Source organism: Populus alba, chromosome 8 (genome assembly GCF_005239225.2).
Source record: "Populus alba chromosome 8, ASM523922v2, whole genome shotgun sequence".
Taxonomy (NCBI): domain Eukaryota; kingdom Viridiplantae; phylum Streptophyta; class Magnoliopsida; order Malpighiales; family Salicaceae; genus Populus; species Populus alba.
In genome coordinates, this window is record NC_133291.1 from 2,987,977 (window position 1) to 3,014,197 (window position 26,221).

The window sequence follows — 26,221 nt, forward strand, 5'->3', positions numbered from 1 at the left end:
CGGGGGTGAGTTACCCATGCAGGGTCCTGAACGAGTCAGAATGAATCAAGATTGGGTCCTTGACCAATGATGATCTCCTCCTGGAAGCTTGTAGCGTTGTTGGGTCCGAGTTTGATATTTTGGATCGGGTGTTGGATTTTTTATTTTGACCCTTTTGAATTCTAGGGTCGTCGAAGGAGCAAGTGGGCGTGATGGTTTAAGAGGTGTTTGATATTATTTTTGTTTTTGTTTTTAATAATTTTTTAAAATTATTTTATAATTTTTTAAGTTTTTTATTATGAATTTTTTAATTTTTATGCTAAAAAAAAATAAATGTTGACATATTTTTCTAATTTAAAATTATTTTAAAAATGACCTTACATTATAATCTCAGCCACTCCTTGTAACATCACCTCTATCTCTGCCATTATGACTTGAAAATGAAAACTTTGTTTTTGATTGCAAAATATCAAGAAGCATGATATGACGATGAAAATAAAAAAGATAAGGAAATCTCTGCTGTTGCAAGTTGCAATTCTCGTGGCAATTTGAAATAACAGGATTCCTTTCCTTTTTTTTCAAAGCTTGTTTTTTTCAAAAGGCAACGCGTGCTGGTTCAAAAGTTTAATTTTAATAAAATATGTAATTAAAACATTTTAAAAAAAATTGACAACATTAAATGAAATAATCAAAATTTTAATTAAATAAATTCAATTTAATCCATGAAATTTTTAATAAACTATTTCTATAGACCTTGATTAAATGAGTATTTAGTTGATAGTTAATTTTTATATTGCAGTGAGTATTTTCATACTAATTTAATTCAGTTTGTTTTTTTTTTTTATTTCTGAAACTTAAAACCAAAATCGAATCAAATTCGAGGGGAGGTCCACACCACGTGGAGAGGGAGAGAGAGTTGATGAAAGGGATTTCCTGTCTTGTTTTTATATTGCTGCCTTGTTTTCGGATTTCCAGGATTGGGTTTATGAAAGGGAGAGAGAGTTGATGCAATATTCTATTCCGATCAGAGAGAAAAAACAAAAGAAGCAACGTGGAGAGAGACTAGAAATCACAACTCACCCTCTTTTCGAGACACTAAAGAAATCGAGGGGTGGTCCACACCGCGAGGATGGGGGGTCCCTTTTTTTTTTTTTTTTTTTTTTTGCATTTGAAATTATATTTCGATGGGTTTTAAAAAAATATTAAATTAATACTACTTTACTGTTCTTTTATAGTTTTGGTTTGTCCATGTAATTTTTTTTTCTTACATTGCTAATTTTTTTTTAGTAGTTATAATCGTGCCTCATTAACTTCCTTTTCTTGTATTCAAATTTTCGCCTCCGTTGACGGTTTGGAAAAATAGCTATCATGACCATTAGGTCGATTGTCAATCCACTTTATCATAAACATTGCAATTTTATCATTAAAAAAATAAATTTGTATGCTTCCTGAAATTTCTTTGATTTTTTTTTTTGAGATTATAGTTGTTATATTTGTGATTCCATTTTATGATATACTCAGTGGCAGAGTTAAAAAAAAATTGGGAAGTAAGCTGGCTAAAGGGATCTTTTCTCTCTTTTTTTTGAAAAAAAAAAAACAGGGAAAGAAAGAAAAAAAATGCTAATGACTGGGAACGTTAAACGAAGAGAATGAAAAAAAAAAAAAACTAAAAGGCTTCCTTTTTTATATATACAAAAATACATGTGGAGATGTAGGAATTTCAAACGTGGAGTTTTTAACTTTGTATTGCCTACACTAAAATACATGTATTGTAAGCTGTGACAATGTATGCTTCCTGAAACACACCATGATCACAAAAGATGGCAGCAATTGTGGGAGACATGCGACTCGTGTCTTCGAAAACCCTCCTTTTTTTTTTTTTTTTTTTTTTAAGTCTGTTTCTATATTTTAAAAGTATTTTTAAAAAAATTAATTTTTTATTTACTTTAAATTAATATGTTTTTAGTGTTTACGAATCATTTTAATGTGTTGATATCAAAATAATTTAAAAAACAAAAAAAAAATCATTGACATGTATTTTAACACGAAAAATTATTTGAAAGACAACCACAACCACATTGCTAAGAAAGCTCGAAAACTTGGAAAAAAAAAAAAAACACTCAAAATATAATATCAAGCAATGTTTAAATCCATCTTGACATATATATATAGTATTGGGTAGGTGGTGTTTGTGAGTGTGATAATAATTATTTTTAAAATATTTTTTATTTAAAAATACATCAAGATAATATTTTTTAAAATTCATTTATTATATCAACATCTCAAAATAATAAAAAATTAATTTTAACTACGTTTTTATATGATCACACTTTCTAACATAGTCATAATAATACTCGGTTCATACTCTGCACCAAATTTTATGAGATCGACCGAGAAAACTAAATACTCGAGGAAATAAATTGAAAATACTAGCCATTTCATTATTAACCTGAGCACATGTATTAAAAAAGGGTGGTGGTCAAATGTGTTGAAACTATTCATCATCTCAAATAGCTATCATGACCGCTAGCAGGGACGGAACTAGGCGAGGCAAGCAGGGCCTGGCCAGCAAAATATTTTATTTTATTTTATTTAGTATTTAAATTTAAAATAATATAATATTTTTATTTTAAATAAATTAACTTTTTAAATAGTATATCTTATTATATTATTTTTACCCTCTCTTATAAAATACTCTCTGCTCCGGCCCTGACCACTAGGTCGATCGTCAATCCACTTTACTAACGTCTATTCCCTGTACAAACTTCCTTCTCGGCCCCACAAACTTCATAATCTCACATTTCACCACTTGCAACACTATTCCCTGTACAAACTTCCTTCTCGGCCCCACAAATTTTAGAATTATCTCAATTTGACCATCCAATGTAGTTTCTTTTAATTTGGTCATTGAAAGTTCTGTTGTTTGTTGCTTGTCTTGTGTTTTTTCATTGTATCCAATTTGCATGTAATTGCGTGTTCAAGTGTCGGGTATTGCTTCAAGGTTAAATGACATCAGTTTTACACTAGATAAATTTTAGCAACGGTAAGAAACTAAATTAGAAGAACAGGGGTTAAGATTGACATTCACAGGAATATTAAATATGAGGTCTTAAATTAACAGATCGTGAGAAAAAGATTTCTTATGAGTATATTAATTCAGATAGTTTAAATTTAAAATTCAATGTGAAATTAAGAAGCTGCATCTTTTAAAAATCACGCTGAAAAAAATAAATTTAATTAACAGGCAGGATGGTCATCACACCTGATTTTTTAATAAAAAGTTTAATTAATTTGCATGATGCTAGAACTTTTTGAGGATGTTTGATTATTTGGTGATGACTGTTTTTAAAAGTATTTTTTATTTAAAAATATATTAAAATAATAAAAATTATTTTTAATTTTGATATATTGATATAATTTTTTTAAAAAAAATTAATTTAAAGTAAAATATAAAAATAAAAATTTAATAAAAACATAATGGAAAGCTAGAAAATGCGGACAAGAGCCAAGACACCTTTTTGAAGATGAGTTTAAAAACTTTTCGTGGGCAGTATATATGTGAAGACATGACAAGATTTATCTGTGATTTCTTTACGCATCGTCATGCATGGTCTAGATTCAGTTCCAATTTGGTGTCTTTTCTTTTCTGTCGAGAAACATCGTTTATAAAAAAATAAAAATAAAAATATGTGATTGTAGTTGTTTTTTAAAGTATTTTTTATTTAAAAATAAATTAAAATAATATTTTTTATTTTTTAAAAATTATTTTTAAATCGTACATTAAAATGATTTGAAAATATTAAAAAAAAAATATTTTTTAAAATAAAAAAATTTAAATTGTTTTTTTTTTAAACATAACCTGATTATGCTGTCTTTCAAACAATCAGTGACGTGAAATGATTGCTGGACATGCGTGTCTTGGGCTGGCACTTGTTAGCGTCGAGGACCTGGTTGTATAATTCTTTGACTGCGACCCAAACCTGGGAGGCCTGGTTCGTCGCGGAGAGAATTTTGCGGCATTGAAGGCCGAAGCCCGTCCCACGATTCAGGTTGATCCAACGAGATCACTGGGTTATAATGGTTTTTTCACGTGGTAATAATTAATTTTTAAAATAATTTTTTTATTTAAAACTATATTAAAATAGTATATCATTTTTAGTGTGTTACTAGTTTACTATGTTGTGCTGTACTATGTCTTGAATAATCGGAATTTATGGAATATAAATAAATGTAAAAAATATATATTTAATTTATATGAAATCATATGATATTATTATTAAATTCAACCCATCAAATTAACATTTAAATTTCTTACTCAACTTCTTGTGTGTTTAGTTCAGATTTTAAATTAAACAATATAATAATTAATTAGATGCAACTCAATCAATCTTAAAAGTCCAGAGTTAATTTAAACAATTGATAAAAAATAAAATTTGATTTTTTAAATAATTATTTAAAAAAATATTTTTAAATCTTGAAATGATAATATATTTGATTTATACGGACTCAATGGCTAAACCTGTGATCTGGATGATAGATTTCATTGTATTTAATTTTTTTTAAAAGATATTTTTTATGTAATTATATGATAATAAAAATAAATACTTGTAAAAATCGAGTATGAATCAAACAAAATCAAATGTCAATATATTATCTAGAGATTTTGATAGTTGTATAAAAAATAAATCAAAATAATTTATAAATATAAATTTATTACCCAGTAAATGTTGAAAATAAAATTAATAAAAAATCAATGAAAAAAAAAAAAAAAAAAACCATCTCCATGTTATTGATATTACAGTGATGGTCCATAAAGAAAGCCAGGTTTTTCTTTAATGTGTGGGGTAATGTATATTGTATACTTTATGAAAATCTCTTGCTGTAGTGTGCATTTGTGTGGTTAAAATGGTGTTTGAGAGTGAGTTAATAATTGTTTTTTAAAGTATATTTTTTTGTTTAAAAAATATATTAAAATAATATATATTTTTTAAATATATTTTTATTATTATTATATTAAAACAACAAAAAAAAACTAAATAAATTTATTTTTAAGAAGAAAAATTAAATTTTAATAAAAAATAGATTTAACTATAGCTCGGTCACTAAATATAGTAATAATTATTTTTTAAAGTATTTTTAACTTAAAAATAAATTAAAATATATTTTTTTTTAAATTTACTTTAACATCAATATATCGAAAACAATAACAAATATTTTCTATCTGCAGCAGTTCCATTTTCTTTGATTTTAATATTTTTTTTTTTGTTAAAAAGCATTCACCGGCGCCATGCTGGCTGAAAAATCAGCACTCGCAAAATTCTTAAAAGGAAAAACTACAGAAAATTTGTGCGCAAACCTCAACAGTGCCTCGATTTACGAATTAAACCTCAATTTAGTCCCTAAAGCACTCTGCACTCCTCATTTAGGTCTCTTCATTTAAAACATTCCCAATATTTTAATGTAAAATATCAGATCATCCCCGAAAGGTGTTTTTATTGCACAATATACACTGTTTTCATTTCCACATAAGACTCGATCAAGAAGTGTCAATACATAAAGAACTCAATTGAAAATAAATATAGATTTGAGATCCATTTAAGCATAAATAAATAGTACTCAAAATTATTTTTTTCAAGGAAAAAAAATCAGAAATGGGATTAGTAAGTATTATATGATGTTTTCAGAGTAGAGTAGCATTTGGTTTTTTAAGTGTTATTTTATTTAGAAATATATTAAAATAATATACATATTTTTTAAAATTATAATATTAATTTATCAAATTAAAATAATATGAAAATAAAAAATATTAATTTAAAATAAAAAATAATTTTTTAAAAATTTCTTCGAAAATACTTTAAAACAAAAACACAAACACAGTAAAACGAATTCCTAATACCACACTATCGCAAGAGTTTTGTGTTTTGATACCACTCTCTCTTACACCAAATTAATTCTTGTCTTCTCTGTCCTCTCCTCTCCTCTCCTCTCCTCTGATTGGATCTATCTAGGGTTCCTTTTCACAATCTCTCAATCAAATCAATCTCTATTTCTCCTTCACCTTCTCTACCTGTCTCTCTCTTTAGCATCGCGGATTTGGTGTTTGAATCTTGCTCGATTGCTAGTACGGTCCCCCGCGCGATTCGAGAGCTTGAACTTTTCGGTAAGGATCTATATTGCTGCATCTCAATTTTGATGAATTTTATAGAGGAATAGGGAAGGAACTGTATCTGCCATTGGATCTTTTGAAAGATGTGAAATAATTGACCGTTAATAGCAATTTATCAATTTGTTTTGTTGTTGCAAGTGTGTGTTATTGTGATATTGAATTGAATTACAAAGAAAAAACTTGCGATTCTTGCTCTGATTTGTCAACTGTGCTGTTGTTTCAATTGAGAAAAGACAGGCAATTCTTGCTGAGTTTTCAATTGCATGTGCTTTATCGATGTCTTAATGTAGCCGGGCTCAATATATTTTCTTTTGTTATTATGTATTTGAAGTCCGAATTACGAAGCTTGAGCAAATATCAGGGTTTTAATCCTTAAGGATTTATCTTAATTATTAATTAAGTGGGCGATGGGAGTATTGCCTTTGAAATAGTATTGATTGTTTGATGTCTTTTCTAATATTTCATGAGGTACAAGATTATTTATGACTTACATTGCAAGAGTCTGGCCCAACTCGAAGATGTAGCTAATGGGCTGTCTAATGGAAAGGTGATCCTTGTTGGAAATAGATTTTTCATCTTGAGATATCTTGATCTTATTAGTTACTATTGAGTAACTTATCACGTGATTTATGTTTGCACAGAGTTTCCATTTATTCAGCAAAAAAAGAATAAAGAGGAGAAAGAATTGCGGTAAAGAGATGAAAGCAACGAGAATAAATGATTATTATGTTTAATACAAACTAGGTCGGTGGAATACACGTGAGACAAAGAGATTGTACTGTAAAAACTACTTAAATCTACCACAGTCATGTGCATGTTGTTTGATGGTTGGGACATTTGGATAGGGGTTTTTGTCTTTGACAATTTCCAGAGAGCTTTGTTATCCCTAATCATGTAGGAGGATTTATTGATGATGCATTTAGTGAGTTTGGGATGGGACAAGACCGTGATATCTTATGTAGAAGTGGCACTGGAGCATTTGGGTGGAGTGGAATTTGACAGTAAGTTAATAGTGAAAACTTACTGCTTGTCATAGTAGTTGCAGGTAATAGGGTAAATTTTTTGGTTTCTTTATCACGCTTCAGTTTGGTTGTGTTAATAGGAGCGTTTTTAGTTCATATTATGCAGGATTGCTGTGCTCTTTTTGACGCAGGGATTTCTCAGGTTTAGGGCTGTAGGATTCAAGGGGTTTGGGGATTCATGAATTGAAATGCAGATATAAACTTGTAAAATATGAATCAACAATCATTAAGCTCTTCTAGCTTCACACCAATAAAGTTAATGAAATGCTAGTTGGAGAAAGCACTATACTTTCAATGGTCTGAATTGCTGAAACACAAAGAAGGAAGTCCTATTCATTCTCTTTAGTCTACAAAATAAAACACAGCTCACATCCATGTCAATAAAATTTAAAAATTGGTCCAATCAATTCTTTGCAAAATTATTTGTCTAAAAATTGTCATTTGCAGTCGTTATCTTTTCTTCTCTTCTGCAGTGGTTACAGTATTTCGAATAACTCTTTACAGGGTCCCTTGTGCTGCTCAACATAAATGTTATGTCTTCTGGTTTTGTTTGACTTTGATTGATGCATCCTGAGTTCATCAACTGAATTGCTTGTACTTCAACATTTCTAAAGTGCTATCTATTTCTAGTTTAGCTGTACTGCTTTTTGTGATTATGTCTAAGAGTATCACAACTTTTATATTGCTTTTTCTGGCAGGTTTAGCTATGGAAGCGTAATCATCCTGAGCAGATAAAATTGTTTTGTTGAAAACCATGGGGACTGAAAATCCTGGTCGTCCAAATTTCCCTTTGACCGGTTCACCTTTTGCTGCTGCTCCTCCTACAACAACACCATTTTCAGCATCTGGCCCAGTGGTGGGATCAGAGGCCTCAGGCTTTAGACCCCCAGCTCAACCTCCCCAAAACGCCATGCCTTCTGTGTCATCTGGACCTGTAGTTGGACCACAGGCCTCCGGGTACAGGCCTAACAATCTCCCTGCTAGGTTTAATGATCCTCCTGTGATTTCTCCACCAACAGCATATGTCCCACCCATCGGGGGACCCCCCTTCCAGCGTTATCCAACACCACATTTTCCCTCTGCTCATCAAGCTCCACCTCCCCGAGCTCCACCCATTGGCCAACCACCATTTCAACCTCCTGTAGGTCAAGTGCCATCTCCGGCTTCCTTTCATCCTCAGCCACAAGTACATTCTGTGCCAATGGGATCTCCGCCATCAAGAGCAAATGATCCTCAATTGCCATCAGATTCATCATCTTTTGGCTCCAGGGCAAATTTTCAGCCACCTTTCTCCTCTGTGGATTCATCTTATTCTGCTTCCAGGGCCAATTTGCAGCCACCCTTGCCAGGATATGCAAAGCAGGCAAATGTAGTTTCACAAGCTCCTCCAATGGCCCTCTTTCAAGCTCAACAAGGAAGTTATGCAGCACCCACACCAACACCACCTCCCACTTTTCATCCTCAGCAAGGAGGTTTTGCTCAACCTCCACCAATAGCTGCCCCTTTTGGATTGCATTCCAGGGATCAAATCCAACACCCTGGCTCTGCACCTCCTATAGGTGGCATCCAAGGGTTGGCTGAAGATTTCGGATCACTTTCTATCGGATCTGTTCCTGGCACAATAGATTCAGGGCTTGATCCAAAAGCATTGCCGAGGCCATTGGATGGTGATGTGGAGCCAAATTCACTGGGAGAAGCATACTCCATGAATTGCAATCCTAGATATCTTCGGCTTACCACTTCTGCTATTCCAAGTTCTCAATCTTTGCTCTCAAGGTGGCATTGTCCTCTTGGAGCAGTTGTTTGCCCTCTTGCAGAAGCACCAGATGGGGTTAGTGTCTGTGAAATTGAAGTCAAATGGCAATCTGGATATTCTTTGTTTACTGCTTGTTTGATAATTCCTCTAATCTGTCTTGGCCATTGTTGTTCCTTTATACAGGAGGAGGTACCAGTAATTAATTTTGTCTCAACTGGCATTATTCGTTGTAGAAGATGTCGCACGTATGTAAATCCCTATGTGACATTTACAGATTCTGGAAGAAAGTGGCGATGCAACATCTGTGCTCTGCTTAATGACGGTAAATCTGAAGTACCTTCTAAAGGATGCTGATTAGGGACCCTACTAAGGGAACATGTTTGCAATCCGTGTCCTTGAGTATTCTGTTGGATCTTGCCTATTGCTAAAAGTTGATACTGAATATATGCTTTAAGATTTTAGTCTTCTTTTTGCAAGTAGTATGAAAACAAATTATGGGCAATGAATTCTACATTCAAACTTTGGACAACTTGTTGCTGATTTGTAATGCAAAAGGAAAACTACTCTTTTTGGTTCAATTGGCATAATAATTGCTGAGTGTTTTAGCTTTCCCAGCTTATTGTTGGGTTCACCTCACCCAACTGCTTGCTGTTGAATGATGTTTAGGTGCTCATTTGCTTGGAGTATTCTTCAATATGTACAAGTAAAATGCCATGAATTCCAAGACTGGGAATTGAAAAGCTGCACTAGCTACGTGCATTAATATTTCTGTGTATGGAACTCTTTACTGTGGCTTTTGCACTCTCTCCTCAACGTTTTTTTTCTTTGCCTTTGGAGACTGGCTGTAATTGCAGAAAATGAAAAAAAATGCCCATGTTTAATTGGTTTTCTTCATCTTTTTTTGTGGATTTCTTTTTTATTTATTCCCCCCTTTTTCTGGGCATGAGACTGTTTCCTTTCAATTCTGATAAATAGGTGCACATGTTTTCTTTCTAGATTCTCCATTCATTGTTTTTGCCAATGTATTTGCTGACATGGTTTAGCACTCATATTCAGTTCCTGGAGACTATTTTGCTCAGCTAGATGCCACTGGCAGGAGAGTTGATCTGAACCAGAGACCTGAGCTTATAAAGGGTAGTGTGGATTTTGTTGCACCAACTGAATATATGGTGCGGCCTCCAATGCCACCATTATATTTCTTTCTCATTGATGTTTCAGTATCTGCTGTTAGAAGTGGTATGATTGAGGTAAGTTCTTCCAGCTAATGCTCTAATACATCTTTATTTCTTTCTGATTGATGTCTCCACGCTTGGAGATAGAAGTGGTATTGTTGAAGCCAATTCTTCCAGATTTGCCCCATGGCTTCTTGTTTCAGAGCACTTGTCTATTCTTAAATTCGAACAGTAAATGTGGAGGATGTTCTGTCTAATACATGATATACAACATATGAGGATTATTATTTGAGTGGTATGCAGTCCATTTATTGGTCAGCTACCAGATCACCGCCAACACCCTCTTTGCAGATTCTAGAATTTGTGTAGTGGGGCCACACACTTATTGAAAGTGGTTTGATGCGTGCTCTCCTAAATATGGTTGAGAAAAGGGAATGATCCAAAAACTGGGTCAGTAGGTGGCACTATATAAAAGAGAATGATTTGCATATGGTTACTGTCAGAGAAATGAAAAGCGGAGAAAAAAATGTAAAAGTAAGGCTTGCTAGATTCCTATTAAAAATGGTGATTTCAAAGGATGATTGATTGATAAGTCTTGGCCATTTTGTATTTATTCTTCTAATTGATATATTCAAAAGTTCTTTAGGTCTATTCACCTTTACTCTTTGGGGTAATTTTGAGGAAGGCATCTGACCTGAGAACTAGGGCCACCATTGTGCAGCGTTTGTGCCCATGTGTATTCTTGCATTTCTTAATTAAAACTTACATTTGGGTTCCTTATGCAGGTTGTGGCCCAAACTATCAAGTCCTGTTTGGATGAGTTACCAGGCTTTCCCAGAACACAGGTTGGGTTTATCACCTTTGACAGCACGATACATTTTTACAACATGAAGGTCAGTTCTGTATAATCAGATGGAAGCTTATGCTATTGAGGTTTTCTTTTCTTTCCACTAACAATTAGCTGAATGTATTGTGGGATTTTTGAGTGCAGTCATCATTGACACAGCCTCAGATGATGGTGGTCTCAGATCTGGATGACATATTTGTTCCCTTGCCAGATGATCTCCTCGTTAACTTGTCCGAGTCAAGGCCTGTGGTGGAAGCTTTTCTCGATAGCTTACCCTCCATGTTTCAGGACAATATGAATATGGAGTCTGCTCTTGGCCCTGCTGTAAAAGCAGCTTTCATGGTTATGGTGTGTTATTCTGTTTCACTGTTCCTAACTTCATTTATACATTTATTGGTTTGATTAAATATTCCTACATGCTGCTCAAATATAATTTCCTATTGGGTAAGAAATTGCTTGAAAAGGGTGTTGGAAACGAGTTGATGATGAGGGTAATGAGGTTCACCAATGATTCGCGATGACAGAACCTGACACCGGTTATAATTTTTTGGCCTTTTGATATCATTTATTCCTCTCCCTTTTTTTTTTTTCTCATTTGGTCTATTAATGGAGGCACAATGTAGTGGTTTTTTGCAGGAATGAATTTGTTTTCATTCTAGAAACGATTTTGATTAAATCTCAAATAGGTGCCAGTCTTAATTTTTAAAATAGAATTTGACTGGACATTTGTGCTCATCCCTCGTTTTGGTTACCTTTGCTAGATATTTATCAGGATTCTGTGTAGTTTGCTGCTGCTGGGAATATAACTGTTGATTGCTTTTCCTTTCTCAAGTTTTTTGGCCATCCATTTAATTTTTCATCAACACCTCCCTCTCTCTGCAGAGCCAGCTTGGTGGGAAACTGCTTATTTTTCAGAATACAATGCCATCTCTTGGTGTAGGCCGTTTAAAGTTGCGTGGAGATGATCTTCGTGTTTATGGAACTGATAAAGAGCATGCTTTAAGAACTCCAGAAGATCCATTCTATAAAAACATGGCTGCTGAATGTACCAAGTACCAGATAGGAGTTAATGTGTATGCCTTCAGTGATAAATATATCGACATAGCCTCCTTAGGTACAATATTTATCTTAGCTTGCTTGTTATCAGCCAAAGCAATAATGAAATGAAAATAAAATTAATCTTGCTTGTTTCTATGATTTACTTTAACAGGCCAACAGAACTTTTCCATCTCTTAGAAAATTAATCTTTTCGAAGTGTTATTTGTATGAAAAAACACAAAATTGATGCCTTTTAAGGTGCTTTTCAGTGGTTTTGATACAAGGATGTTAAAATTATCAAAAAGCACTTCAAAAGCATCAATTTGATGCTTTTTCGGACAAAAAGCACTTTACAAATGCACTTTCAACTGCATTACCAAACACACACTTAGAGCAGTGCATATATGGGTTGTTTAGTTAGCGTTGATTCTTGCTATACCGAGAGTCTCAATTTTTATTTTATTTGATAGGCCTTGCACGTGTGCTTAGCTATGCTGTGAGTGTCTTGGGCTTATGTAAGGAAACATTTATTAATTGATTTAAAAGTAGATCTTTACATTTGTAATTCTGACTGTTTTGTTGATTGTTTCTTGCTATATAACATTATAACTGTCCCCATTCATCTGGTCATTTGTTCTTAAATGATGCTTTTAACAGTTTTATCAATGTCAGTTAAATATTGACAATTGTTTTAAATTATTTTCATCTCCCTTCACAGGAGCTCTAGCAAAATATTCTGGAGGGCAGGTATATTACTATCCAAGTTTCCAGTCAGCCTCTCATGGAGAGAAGTTGAGACACGAGTTGGCTAGAGATCTTACAAGAGAAACTGCTTGGGAAGCTGTCATGCGCATAAGATGTGGAAAAGGTTTGTCCTTGACGTTTCTTTCAAAACCTTCTATATTTTAGAGCACACATACTAGCATATGAATACATCTTTGGTTGTTGTATGGTCTTGTCGATGGATGGAAAGTTGATTCCACACCCTTCTTCTGTTGCTATGTGCTTCCAGGTATTCGGTTTACATCTTACCATGGGAACTTCATGCTAAGGTCCACTGATTTGTTAGCGCTTCCAGCTGTTGATTGTGACAAAGCATATGGGGCGCAATTGTCACTTGAAGAGACATTACTTACAAGTCAGACGGTATATTTCCAAGTTGCTTTGCTGTATCCTTTTGAGCAGAATTATGTGAAGCTAATTTTGCATTAGAGTTTCATACATCTGCACATGTTTACTATGAACTCCCATAAGAAATCGAGTCATCATGCATAGATTGTTTCCTATATCACCCGAAAGTCAATTCTTTCTGAGCTGTTTGCTGATTCATCCAAGTTGGTCAAAATTATGAGAAAAGGAGATTTCTATACAAGTGTCATAACCATCTACTGTTAATGGGATTGCATTTATCTTTGCAATAGTTTTTGACACTAAAACCATGGGGCTCATTTTTTAAAGGTATATGCAGTATTAATCTCATTATTTCTCAGTGAGATTAAGTTTCCTCGTCATTGCGAGACAATTTATTGAAATTTTTTAGTTTTAGCTGTAGGATCCTATGCTGAACTCATGGTATGTTCAATCCTTCTTTTCACTTTAGCATTTTGCAAGGATTAGCCATCTCTATTCACATTGGGTTATATTAGTCTTCTAAGTCAAATATGGTACAGTAGAATTATTGAGTATGAAAGAACAGGTTTACAGAAGTTCTCTTAACTGTCAAAAGATACACTGCTTCATGTGGAGAGAGGCGTATCAGAGTACACACAGCAGCAGTGCCTGTGGTTACAGATTTGGGGGAGATGTACCGCCAGGCTGATACTGGTGCTATCGTGTCTTTGTTTGCCAGGCTAGGTGGGTTTGATCTGGACATATTTCATTGATGACTCTGATTTTAGAAATTGGGATAAGGTGACCATTATGATTCTTCTAACGAAGTTAATTAATTTGCAGCAATCGAGAAATCATTGTCCCACAAGCTGGAAGATGCACGAAGCTCTGTACAGTTGAGGATTGTGAAAGCTCTTAGAGAATTTCGAAATCTATATGCTGTTCAACATCGCTTGGGAGGCAGAATGATATATCCAGAATCTCTGAAGTTATTGCCTTTGTATGGATTAGCACTTAGTAAATCAGCGGCTCTCCGGGGAGGTTACGCTGATGTTCAACTTGATGATCGCTGTGCAGCAGGATTCACTATGATGGCCTTACCTGTAAAAAAATTGTTGAAGCTTTTATACCCTAGCTTGATACGAGTAGATGAATATCTTCTGAAGGTAAAAGTATTTCCTGTATCCTGCAGTACTGTTGATATTTTTGCATAACGCTAATGGTGGATCTCCCATTGCATTAATGCAGCCATCTGCACAAACTGACGAATTCAAAAACATCATGAAAAGGTTACCATTGACAGCCGAGAGCTTAGACTCCAGAGGCCTTTATGTCTATGATGATGGTTTTCGCTTTGTTGTATGGTTTGGTAGAATGCTTTCACCTGATTTAGCAATGAATTTACTTGGGCAAGATGCTGCTGCTGAGTTCTCCAAGGTGTGCACTGTCTCTATCCTATTCTAGGTTACATCAAGGCCCTTTTCACAATCATTCTGAGCTTGCATCATTTACCATTTTGTGTAAAAAGGATGCTGTTGCTCTTCAACATTGGTTTGAGGGTCTAACATGACCTTGTTTTACTTGAGCTCCATTGAGTGTATGCATATCCAAAAAATGTCCATCAAAAGTCAAGAGTGGGCAATAAACTACATAGTAGTTTGTAGATTAATTCATTTAATGTTCTTTAGTTAACCTTTCATTTGCTTAGCTGCTTCATCACGGGACTGTAACTAACCTCCTTTTATGCTGTGTGCTGATCAGGTTTCTTTCGGTAAGCATGATACTGAAATGTCAAGAAAGTTAATGGGGGTGCTTAGGAAATTAAGAGAGAGTGATCCTTCATATTATCAGCTTTGCAATCTTGTGAGACAAGGTGAACAGCCCAGAGAAGGTTTCTTTCTTCTCACAAATTTTGTGGAGGACCAGATTGGGGGTACCAGTGGTTATAGTGAGTGGATGGTGCAAATACATCGGCAGGTCCAACAAAATGCATAAATTGCAGCCAGTGGTGTTTTCTGTTTTCTGCTAATTTCATTGTAAGGTCACTTCTTTGAAATTATTTTGACATGATTTACCCACCAGTGCACAACAGTTCTTATTTAGGACATGCATGAAAATAGTGGCTACACGTGTGCTTGTTCAATATGGCAAAAGATAAGACGTAAATTGTGCAGTTGTTTTGGTGCGTAATGTCATCCACTTTCTACCAAGGGGAATTACTGCTTTACATTTTCCACTCTTCTTCTTCGAGGTCTTGGAATTCTTAGGTGCATGGTTTCTAAATTTGACGTTCATTCTTTCCTGCAAAAACTTGACAGCTTTCGTTATGCAGGGGTTTTATTGTTGGTTTGCCTGTGCCACACCTCTAGAGAAATGAAATCTTTTGTTCGAAAAGCATAATTAATCAGCACATGACCATGGCTTCCCGTCAGTATTGTGGATGGTTGAGTTGGACTGGTCGCCTGATAGACTCTAGAGCTACCATTTGTTTGGCCTTTCACAATATTCAATAATTAGAGGAGATTTACTACAGTGATTAGTTTGTAGCCCCAGTTTTCATGTTGAAAAGCAAAACAGTATCCCTTTTTTTTTGGTATTTGATGACGTAACTATCATCAGCAACTGTTATAGTGGTGTTATATCCCCAGTTTTTTCTGCACTCAAAGTTTTGAATGTCCATTAGGCATTTATTTATTCTGAGAGATGTTTTATGTTTGCTTAAAGAACTGTAACTCGTGCTTCAGAACAATTTTATTATTTTGTGTTTTAAAAGCAATGCTTGTTCCTATAGTTACTGTCTGTTTATGGATCGATCTATTTTAGAATTGCAAGATAATACCCCTCACTCCGGCCATATGTCCTCTTCGTGCAAGGAAACCAGAATGGATTCGGAGCGTGATCAGATCCAAGGGAAGGTGTTGTCATCGAAATTTTACAATTCGTCCCAAGTGTAAATCAAGTGGACAGTTATGAAATTTGCTTTCAGCTTCAGAAGAGGCTGATGATCGTACTCAGAACAGGAGTTTTTAAATTCTGGAGAAGCTCAAGAAATTGTGAAGTTACGTGCTTCTGAAGATGTTCTTCAAAGGTAATGAGAAGAACAGCACATGCCTTTTTTTTTTCTTTGTTTTTTTTGGAAGCCAATAATATCATTCAAAGTGTTAGAAAAACCACCTTAGCATGCACGCTGTAGTTTTTTCTTTTTTTGAATTGAATAAGGATTCAAAACTTGACACAAGCTAGATTTTAATTGAATTGAATAAGATATCAAAATAATAACATCTAATTGACTTGATTGAGTTTTTTAAATGGCTTAATTGTCTCAGTCCAAACCTGACCAATCAAAATCAAGAATTACAAAAAAGTAAAATCACATTATTTTAGTAAAAGTGGTTTATCTAAGGACTCACATGTATCCTTCATTGTTAAATAATTGCATCTTTTTCATTGCCGTTTATATAGAGAAAGATTAATCCTTCATACGAAATGTCGTTTTCATTTCCCGGTAAGATTCTCGCTTGAATATTAGTAGTTTGGGTGCCCATGCTTTGCAGTAGGCAAATAATTAATTGAATTTGGGCAAAATGTAATTATTTGAGTGCAAGAAAAAAGGTGTGAAAAGGCATATAATTATATGATAAAAATGAAATAGAGGGACCAATTAGAAAATAAACAAACATCAAATAAATAACATTTTATAACAAATAAGTATATTTTCTAATTTTTATGAAGAAATGAGATAGACAAATTGAAGTTGGAAAGTGAAAAATGTTTTTCGATAATGAATAAATCCTAACCATTTCTTAGCATGCACGCTGTAGTTTTTTTTTTTTCCTTTTTTTTTTTTTTTTATCAATTGACATTTTTTCTTACCATTCAAGATTGGGAAAATATCAAATACATCCTCAAAATATTAGAGTGATGTTAATTCTGCATCTGAACTATTTTTTAATTAAATTTACTTTCAGACTATTTTAATTTCTTAATTATGAATTTCGTTAGAATTTCTTGATGAAAACAGTTAAATTATCTATAAAATGATATCTTTTTAACAAAATAAAAGTATAATTTTGATGGAAATATGGATCTGATGTTTTTAAAATGGATAAAAGTCCTGGCCAAAAATAGGAATTCTTTTCCAACGGTGTCAGGTCTTCTGATGAATGAAAGTTTTTAAAAACTCAGGAGTAAAGTCAATATAAAAATTACTTGATGGGAAGTACTGAGGTCTTCTTGAGATTTTTAGCCTGGCAAAGGAGACAAAAAGTAGTAGTGTGGCTGCTGGGATTCGAGCCCAGGTCTCCACGGCCACAACGTGGAATTCTTACCACTAAACTACAGCCACGGGATGCTAGCTGTTTATCAGAATTATATATTAGTTCTATTTATTATTTTAATTCCCTCCCTGAAGATCTGATAACCCTCAAAACTTTCAATTCTTTGATTTTGGATTTTTTTTCTATATAATTCATAGTTTGTAGATTGAAGATTGAAATCGATGCAATTTTCAGACCTTTTTCTATTTTTTTTTTTTAAGGAGCAGTCTTTGGCTTTTTATTTATGTATTTTATTCAATACATGTTTGATATGCGGCATTTATATCCATTATGTCCAGCAAATATTAAATGTACTAGATGAGATTGTCCTTCGAAAAGGCAAGAATGACACGTCTTGTATACAACTCAACATATTGTTTTTGGTTATTATTTTCGGACAATATTAAAATATTTAATTTAAATTTTTTATTAAAAATAAAAAAAAAAATCTAAAAAAACTCTATCTAACATCTTCTAAATTCTCAATTTATTTATTGTCCCAATTACATTCTTAATATTTTAATCAATCAATTTTAATTGATATATAACTCTCAAATATTTATATAACATGCACATAATTGTTTTCTCACATAAAATTAAAAAATAATTTATGATTTCACTGTATCATTTGATGGATCCGAATCTATAAAAAAACACTAATCACTTATAATTATTTATAAGATTTATTTTGTTAAATGATGAAAAAAGTACTAGTAAATAATTAATTTTTTCATGAAAAAAATAAACAAATTTAGTTTAAATTAATTACATAATAATTAAATAAATTGAAATTAACTGAAGGATATGGTTGAGAATATATTGATATCATATGTCATTGATCCAATGCTTGAAATTGTGGTGTATAATATTTTTAAAAATAGTTTTTATTTAAAAATTTATTAAGATATTTTTTTATTTATTTTTAACATCATTAATTTATATTTTTTCAATTAAAATACTTTAAAAATGCATAAAAAACATAACTTACCCCCACTTGCAACACTCACTTTTATAAAACTAGGCTGTGCTTATTTTTATATTTTAATTGTGTTTATTTTTTTAAAAAAAATGTGTTTTTTTATCATTTTAATATATTAATGTAAAAAATAAAAAATAAAAATAAATAAAAATACTTTTTACTGCAATTTTAAACACGGTACTGATCCAGGTTCCTCCTGATTCTTTAGGTTGTTTTTAAGGTCTGCCATGTCAACCCACCCTGCAATCATTACACTACTGCTAAAAGGTAATTATCCACAACAACAAGAAGTCACAATGAATTAATTACTTAATATTAAATAAAAAATATTCTGAATTTAAAGGATAAACTGTGCAATTAGCAAAAAAAAAAAAAAAAAAAGGACAGTCAATTAGCATAAAAGCAAAAAATTTAGAAGAAATAATATATTTTTTGAATATCATGTTTTAGAACAATAATATTTTATTAATTTTATAATCTAGAAACATGATATTTAATTAAATATTATATTTTAAAACTATTAAATTTTTTTGGTTAGTCCACCAACCATTTCATAATAATCAGTTAAATTAACGCTGATCGACACTAAAAATGCAAGGTAAGCTACTAGGTGAACATTAATTTTTGATATTTTAATTGGATTACGGTTCATAAAATTATATTTTTTAAATAAATTAGTCGGCCAATTGATATAACTAGATCAACCAACTAATAGGTTGAGCTAGATAATTGATAATGAGGCTATTATTGCATCTAAATCTAACAAAATAAATTGTTTTTTATATGAAATTTATTATTTATTTTGTATTTATTTTGTTAATATGAAATATAATTCCATCAAATTTCGCGATAAATAATTGTTTTCACATGCATATAATGGTGGCCTGTCAGAATTTTGCTTTTGATCATAAGTTCGATGGCGCTTCCTAGTTGACCAGAGAGAGAGAGAATGGCGATGCAGCGGGGCTGGGGATGGGGGATAAGGAGGTAGAGAATAGCTACATTTTCACTTAAAATCGCCCACACACTAAGTAAATGCCCTTGTTGTGCTCAATATGACCTCGGAAAATCTATTTGCCATTGAGTGAATATTAAAATCTAGTATTAAGTTAGTGCCATCTCGAGCTCCTCTTTATTGCGTGGCTTTTCCATGAAGCTGCGTGCTTGTGATTTGACTGAGTGTATGAATTGTGTCTGCCTTCTAAATATTTAACTAACTGCTAGAAAAGAATGATGTGCTTATGAGTGGTCGGAGTTGTGTACACTAACCCTCCCTTCTATTTTCTCTGCTGTGATCTTTCAGAAGTTCAGCCAACTCTGTGCATCTGATTATGAGACCAAAAACAGTACAAATATGCAAAGCCCCATGGTACAATAACGTAGACAAACCGAGTTTTGCATGTCGTGGGCTCTTGCCAGGTGAGAATTATTTCTTTTGTTGAGTGAGAGAGCAAACTGCAATATTGTTTCCTAACTTAGTTTTTCAATTAAAATGTTGCTCAGTTCCCTTCTCAAGTACACTGTTGCAGATACGTCAAGGCACTATCTGCCGATTAATGTCATAAAGCAGATAAATGAATCAATGTCATATGCTAAACTTGTAAGTGATGTTGTTGTCCGAGAGCTTTTCTTACATTGCCATTCTTTTCTCCTTCTGTTATTTTATCGTTATCTGATATTGGATATTACAGCCAGTAGAATGTCCTCCACTGGCACATCGTAGATGAACAGTCATTTCCTTTAGAAGTACCTTCCTTTCCGAATTTGTGGAAAGGTTCATATACAAAATGGGAACGATACACTGTTGAGGATGCATATATATGAAATTGTGAAGTAAGATTTCTATTACCCATTCAAGAACTTTCAGTTTCAAAAACCTGTTCATTACCAGTATAATCACTTATATCTGCTTTAGAAATCAGGAAAACTTGGCTTCTAACTGCTTGCACTATGTGTGTGTCTGTATTTTCATGCTGATGATGTTAAGTCACACTAAATGGTTCAATATCTGACAGATTGCTGGATCTCTACATCGCATGTGAAGCAATGGTACGTTCCTGAACTCATTTGCTTTAACATTTTCTTCACTTTATTAGTTGATATGTGATGATGCATATTTCCAAACTAGCCTGCTCCAAAAATTCAGCTTTTAAATATATCTCACTAGAGTATAGGTTGAAAGGACATGGGTAAAAACATGACCTTTAAAATTTACCTTAAAGGTGACATTGTTTGACCATTCTCATGTGAAGTTATTAGTTTCAATTTCTGATGCAAGCACGTACTAGTGCTCTTGTGTAGGAAGTTCTTAGGCAAAAATATTTGTTTTGCCTACGTCTTGTACTTGGAGAAGTCCAATACCATCTCTATGGCTTATCGTTTTAGGTTTTCACATAAGAAATAAATCTCATATAAGTTAAAGAAAGTAGACACGTCAAATGACGGGAGTCCCAAATGATCGTTGAGCTCCAATACAGCTAGTCCTGGACATTCCGTACTGATTGTAGTTTTTACTACACGAAAAGAATCTCATAAAAGATAGGCGTGCTCTGGAAATTGGTTGGGCGGGATGTTTAATCACGTCCTCCTGGCTTTTATAGAATTTTTGTTTCCAACATCTGGCGTTTTCTTTGCCCTGTTTGATAACCATTTATTGCAGAAACTTGAAAGTTGCAGGGTCCTGAGTTCAACTGACTTGCATGGAAGATGAAAATATTAAACAAAGTGGTTGGCTCTGCTCAGTATTTTGATGCTTTTAATAAAAATTATGTTGTGTAACTGTATCCTATTAATGTTCTTTTAATAAGAACTGTTTGAATCCACATCATATAAAATTATACCAGCACTTCAGAATTGGTTTTGCTCTTGGATTTTCTTTCTATGGACCCATCATGACAAGATGACCTGTTGAAACAGATTTATTATCCATGTTATTTGTTCCCCAAATTAGAGATGTTTAGTGCTAGACATTTGACAGATCTTTATTTCATTTTTTCAGGGAAGAAACATTCAATGCATTTGCATCAAACCTTAATCCAAGGACTACAGTGCATAAGTGGTGCGTTTTTGTTTCCAGACACATCCATTCTAGTATCATGCCAAGATAACAATTTTGATTTTTCAATAATGGGCTTCTCTTTCTGGTGTGGCAGGTTGGGTGGTTGGGTCTGAGCAAAGGCTGTTGCAAAAGGTTTCAGATGCGTCTTCAGCAATCAGGGTTTTTGGTATCTGGACCGTCTAGATGCCCCTCGGGATGATGTTTACACAGCTGAGCTACTTGAAGGAAAAAATGAAACTTCTATGCAAGAGCTCGTGATTGGGGGAGAAGTTTTGCATGTGGGCAGAGACAGCTGATGCTTCAGTTGTTCACCAAACAGTATGGCCTCGAGCAGCAGCAGGTACACCTATAGTCAAATACGTCATCGTCAAGAGTGATGTTAAAAAAAAGAAGTCTAATATGGAGTTTTTCAACATATTTTCAAGAACCTCTGATTAAGTTGCTGAGCTTCTAAAATTTACAATAGATGTCCCATATCCACACGAAAGAATAGGAGGTGCAAACTTTGTCAACTGAAAAGCCTTTTCCCTTCGATTAAGGGCACATTAAAATGGATGGCTACTTCAGAGTTTTAATAAATTAGTGATTTTTCGGAGATGATCTACAGTTTTGCAGATGATTGAATCAATTCATTGTGGTAATATGCAGTTTTTTACATGAGTCAATGGTTTGTGTTTGAAAGTAAGCCTTAATTCCTTGCTTGTACTAAATCAATTTTGTTATGTTTGGATGATCTGTAACAACATCCGTGTGTGTGTGCAAGGGAGAAATTACCATTTCTATTTATGAATCTGATCCATTTCCTGCTGTTTTATGTTCAGGTTCCTGAGCATGTCAATCTGAAGCCAATAAGCTCCCTCGGATTCCTATACATCTTCAACAGTGATTGGTTTTCCTGCAAATATTGCCTACATTGTGCTTGGCTTTTTACAGGGACAGCACGTCCCTTCTGCAACCGGCTTTTCAGAATTATGGGTGTGTCATACGCAATTGATTTCTTTATTCCTGGTTCAAGTTTTCTTATGAATGGAAAATATTTTTCTTATGATTCCCGCATCCAAAGCTTTCAGAGATTTCAGCTGTCTGGAACTAGGTCTGAGCGACAGCAAGTAAAGTCTTTCTGTCCTTGTCAGCAAAAAAGAAAAATGAAGAGAAACTTTGAAAATAATTACTATCAAACAGGATGGTCAATTGAATTATTAGCTAACTGGTCAAATGCTCCATAAAAATTGAAAAATAGCAACAACTCTTTTGAAAAAAATGAACGGTCCCGTTATTCAACATGGTATTGATTCTTAGTTTGAAATCCACACGTTGGCATCAGCTTCTTCCTTACATGTCGTCGACCAAGGCTCTGATACCGTGAGGTTGTCCAACCTCTGAAGTAAAACCCAAGTTTCTGGATACCGTCCTAGGTTAGAAATCAAAGTCTAACAGCGGTCTTGCTCGAGGAGAACAACTTGATTCAACAAAACAAGAAGTCATGGATGCGATGCATCACTGTTGCCTGAACTGAACCACTGGGCCTGAGCTTTTCATCTTTATCCATGTGCAACAACCACCTTGCTTGCTGCACAGGGTAATGAAATGAAACTTCGAAAGTTGTCATGATATTGTAACAGGACTACTGGGTCCTACCATTTTGTTGTATGATGATTCAGGATAAATTTCACGATTAGGATCCAAACTATAACAAATATATATATATATATATTTTACCAAAGTGTAGTTTTCACATAACAGTGGCAAGATTTGCTCATAAGTTGGTAAAGCTTATCCCATCTGCCATTTTTTCCTGTTTCAGGACCAATCTGTGGTTGGTTTTCCTCTGATTCCCGATTTCCCATCTAGTCCTTCTACTCGAGATATATGATTGACTACCTTTCCAGTCAAGAATCATTCGACTTCTTCCTTTTAAAGTAATTTCACATCCACAAGCCATGGCAGCACGTCGAAAAGCAGGTGAACATAAGTGGAATACTTGATTACCGAGCAAACCTTTGCTTCAAGCAGGCCTCATCTCTTGCCTTCGTCCATGGGAAAGCATAAAGGACTCCAAAAATATACTACCAGTTCCTTTTATTTGACGACTAGGGTTTTATCAGAGCTATGGTTAAACGTTGATGAAGTGCAGATGGCTTTGATTTCTGCAGAATTGGGCTGGTGTTCGATACAGCAGAACAGAATGCTGGCAAAACGCCTGAAGGTGATGATAGGAACATTATGCAAACTTTCTCGTACGAATCCTCATGAATTCTTGAACGATTATTAAATCACAGCAGCAACTCCACAAACATTTCCTCGTGACGTTAATTACTACTCCCTCCTTTTTCTGCCCGTCCACTGGCATCCCGCATTTATTTACTTGGTATATTTTGCTTTTCTAGTCACTCCTTTTAATTTCCCCAGCTCCTCCTGGCCACTGGCATGGCCAAATCAGGTGGTCGAACTGAGAAACTACAAATTCAGGGCCATACAGTATCCCGTGGAATAAAGTTGCGTGGGGTGAGAGATTTAACAGTGACAAATACTGACACACATATAGTGACAAAAATAGAGGTTTCCGCAAACTTCCGGCTACTAAATATTGCATTTTCATTAATTTTAAAATCTATAAAATTAATTGAGGTACACACAAGTTGATCCGAACATTTATATTAATAAAAATAAATAAAAAATAAAATAAATAAAAAAGTTAATCTTCAAAGTAATTTAACTGGTTAAATCTTGGAGTTTGCTCTTTAATAATCATGAATACAATTATTTTAGGGAATTATTAAAAACTTATATAATTATTAATTTTAAAGATTTATAAAATTAACCTGTTCAAGGTTAATCTGAAAATCTATATTAACAAAATAAATAAATAAATAAAAAATAGAGAGGTTAGAGTGTGACGATCCCATAATTCCCATTCTCACTGGTGCACCGGCATTCCTGATCTCATCTCACATGGATTTGCTGTCCAGTCTGTAACTTTGCAGGTTCCACCACTGCATGAACCTCACTCACTGGCTTCAGAGCATTAGCCTTTTTTTTTTAAAAAAGTACGGTGATATTTAAAAAATTATTTTTAATAATATTAATATATTGAAATGATTTAAAAATATATGAAGAATGATTTAATACAAATAAAAAATAATAATAAAATTATTATTTTTTAATATTTTTAAAACATAAAAACAAATATATTTGTGATTTTGCTAGTATACCTGTACTTTTGTCGTAGATCGACTATCGTCACATGATTAAGAGTTGATTTTTAAAAACCTGCAAATTATACCTGATGAAGTTTTTACAGTCGAGGTACGTGCAGTCTATTTATTTTCGCCTTAATTTTCTTTCAAAAGGTCTCCAATTTTAAAAAATAAAAATAAAAATGAAATCCTATATTCCTTAGCATTTGTTTCGGAATTAATTCTCTGTATGCTAGCATTTACCACCTTTCGGGGGAATAAAAAAGAAAGAATATAACTTGTTCACTCAATAAACGTGACCATTATTTATGTTGATTTTAAATATAATTTTTTTAAAAAATATATATCAAAATAGTATTTTTAAAATTTTATAAAAATTATTATTTGCATCGTTACATTAAAACTATATAAAAAAACATAAAAAAATATAATTTTAAGCAAAAAATAATAATTAAACTTTCACGAAAAATGCATTTTGACGTTTTAAAAACTTGTTTATTTTTTTTTCATGAAATGTTTTTGAAAAAATTAAATATATTTTATTTTTTTCAAATTATATTTTTAGTGTTTTTTAGATTATTTTGATGTATTGATATCAAATATAAATTTTAAAAATAAAAAATATATATATTATTTTAATATATTTTAAAAAAACTTTTAAAAATAAATTTTTGATGTGAAATTTTCACATATATTTGTATATAAATATTAATCATGGGTTATATAATTTTTACACGACCGAACTCTCATGTAATAGAGACAATTACCATGTGTATTTTGTATGGAAAGATTTTGCTTACACAACGTTGCTTATAAATAAATAAATATATTGCACGTCGACTGGAAGATGATAACCGTGACACGCAAGCATTTCTTCTAAGTCAGTTTTCCCTGCATTAGCCAGGCAGGTAAGCAAGTGGGCTGAGGTGGTTACGTTTTAAATGGAATGTTCAACGATACACTTGTTTTTTAACTGAGAGTATTTTATTTTTGTGTTAAGATATATATTTTTAATTATTTTTTTAATAATCTTGATATACTTATATTAAAAAATATTTTTAAGTTACATACAAGCCTTTTATAAAAATAAATTATTTGAAAGTATAATTACTCTTGTTTTTTAAAATACTTTTCATTCAGAAATATATCAAAATAATTTTTTTTATTTTTTAAAAATTATTTTTTGATATAAACATATTAAAATAATCTAAAAACATTAATATATATTAATTTAAAATATAAAAATAAAAAATTATTTTTTAAAATATAAAAACAAATAACTTAAAAATTTAATGACATTGCAATACCCATAACCCAAGGCTTCAAAGAGTTTTTTTGACCATGTAATCCAATTGTTTTTTCTCGAAATCCAAGTGAAGGAAGTAAAGGAAAGTAATTTACTAATTACACGATATAATTGTTAAGCTCATTCATTTTTATTTTTTTTAATTTCAGTCCTTATACAGTAATTAGTTAAATAATTATTAAATTTGTGGCGCGCAATCATGTTTTAAATTTAATAGAAGTGAACTATATATATATATATATATATATATATATATATATATATATATATATATA

At 32.8% G+C, this 26,221-nt stretch overlaps 1 protein-coding gene and 1 non-coding gene across 5 annotated transcripts; one reads left to right on the top strand and one right to left on the bottom strand.

Annotated features, from left to right (window-relative positions):
- The first annotated feature begins 5,876 nt into the window (after positions 1 to 5,876).
- Positions 5,877 to 16,371, top strand: LOC118052203 (protein transport protein SEC24 A). Of its 4 annotated transcripts, none has more exons than XM_073410852.1 (14): positions 5,877 to 6,139; positions 7,866 to 8,998; positions 9,107 to 9,245; positions 9,980 to 10,170; positions 10,881 to 10,988; positions 11,087 to 11,290; positions 11,825 to 12,056; positions 12,699 to 12,848; positions 12,993 to 13,149; positions 13,707 to 13,834; positions 13,934 to 14,256; positions 14,339 to 14,527; positions 14,852 to 15,126; positions 15,964 to 16,371. In XM_073410852.1, exons 2-13 carry the CDS (start codon positions 7,922 to 7,924, stop codon positions 15,083 to 15,085), a joined length of 3,132 nt encoding a protein of 1,043 aa, XP_073266953.1. In that variant the 5' UTR covers positions 5,877 to 6,139; positions 7,866 to 7,921; the 3' UTR covers positions 15,086 to 15,126; positions 15,964 to 16,371. The 4 variants fall into 4 exon arrangements, with proteins under 4 accessions (XP_073266953.1, XP_073266951.1, XP_034918955.1 ...); XM_073410850.1 differs by having other exon boundaries at positions 15,972 to 16,371; XM_035063064.2 differs by lacking the exon at positions 15,964 to 16,371 and adding an exon at positions 15,423 to 15,880.
- A 992-nt stretch (positions 16,372 to 17,363) lies between these two features.
- Positions 17,364 to 17,435, bottom strand: TRNAH-GUG (transfer RNA histidin (anticodon GUG)). The gene has a single exon. It is a non-coding gene; the product is annotated as a tRNA-His (tRNA).
- Positions 17,436 to 26,221: the final 8,786 nt, after the last annotated feature.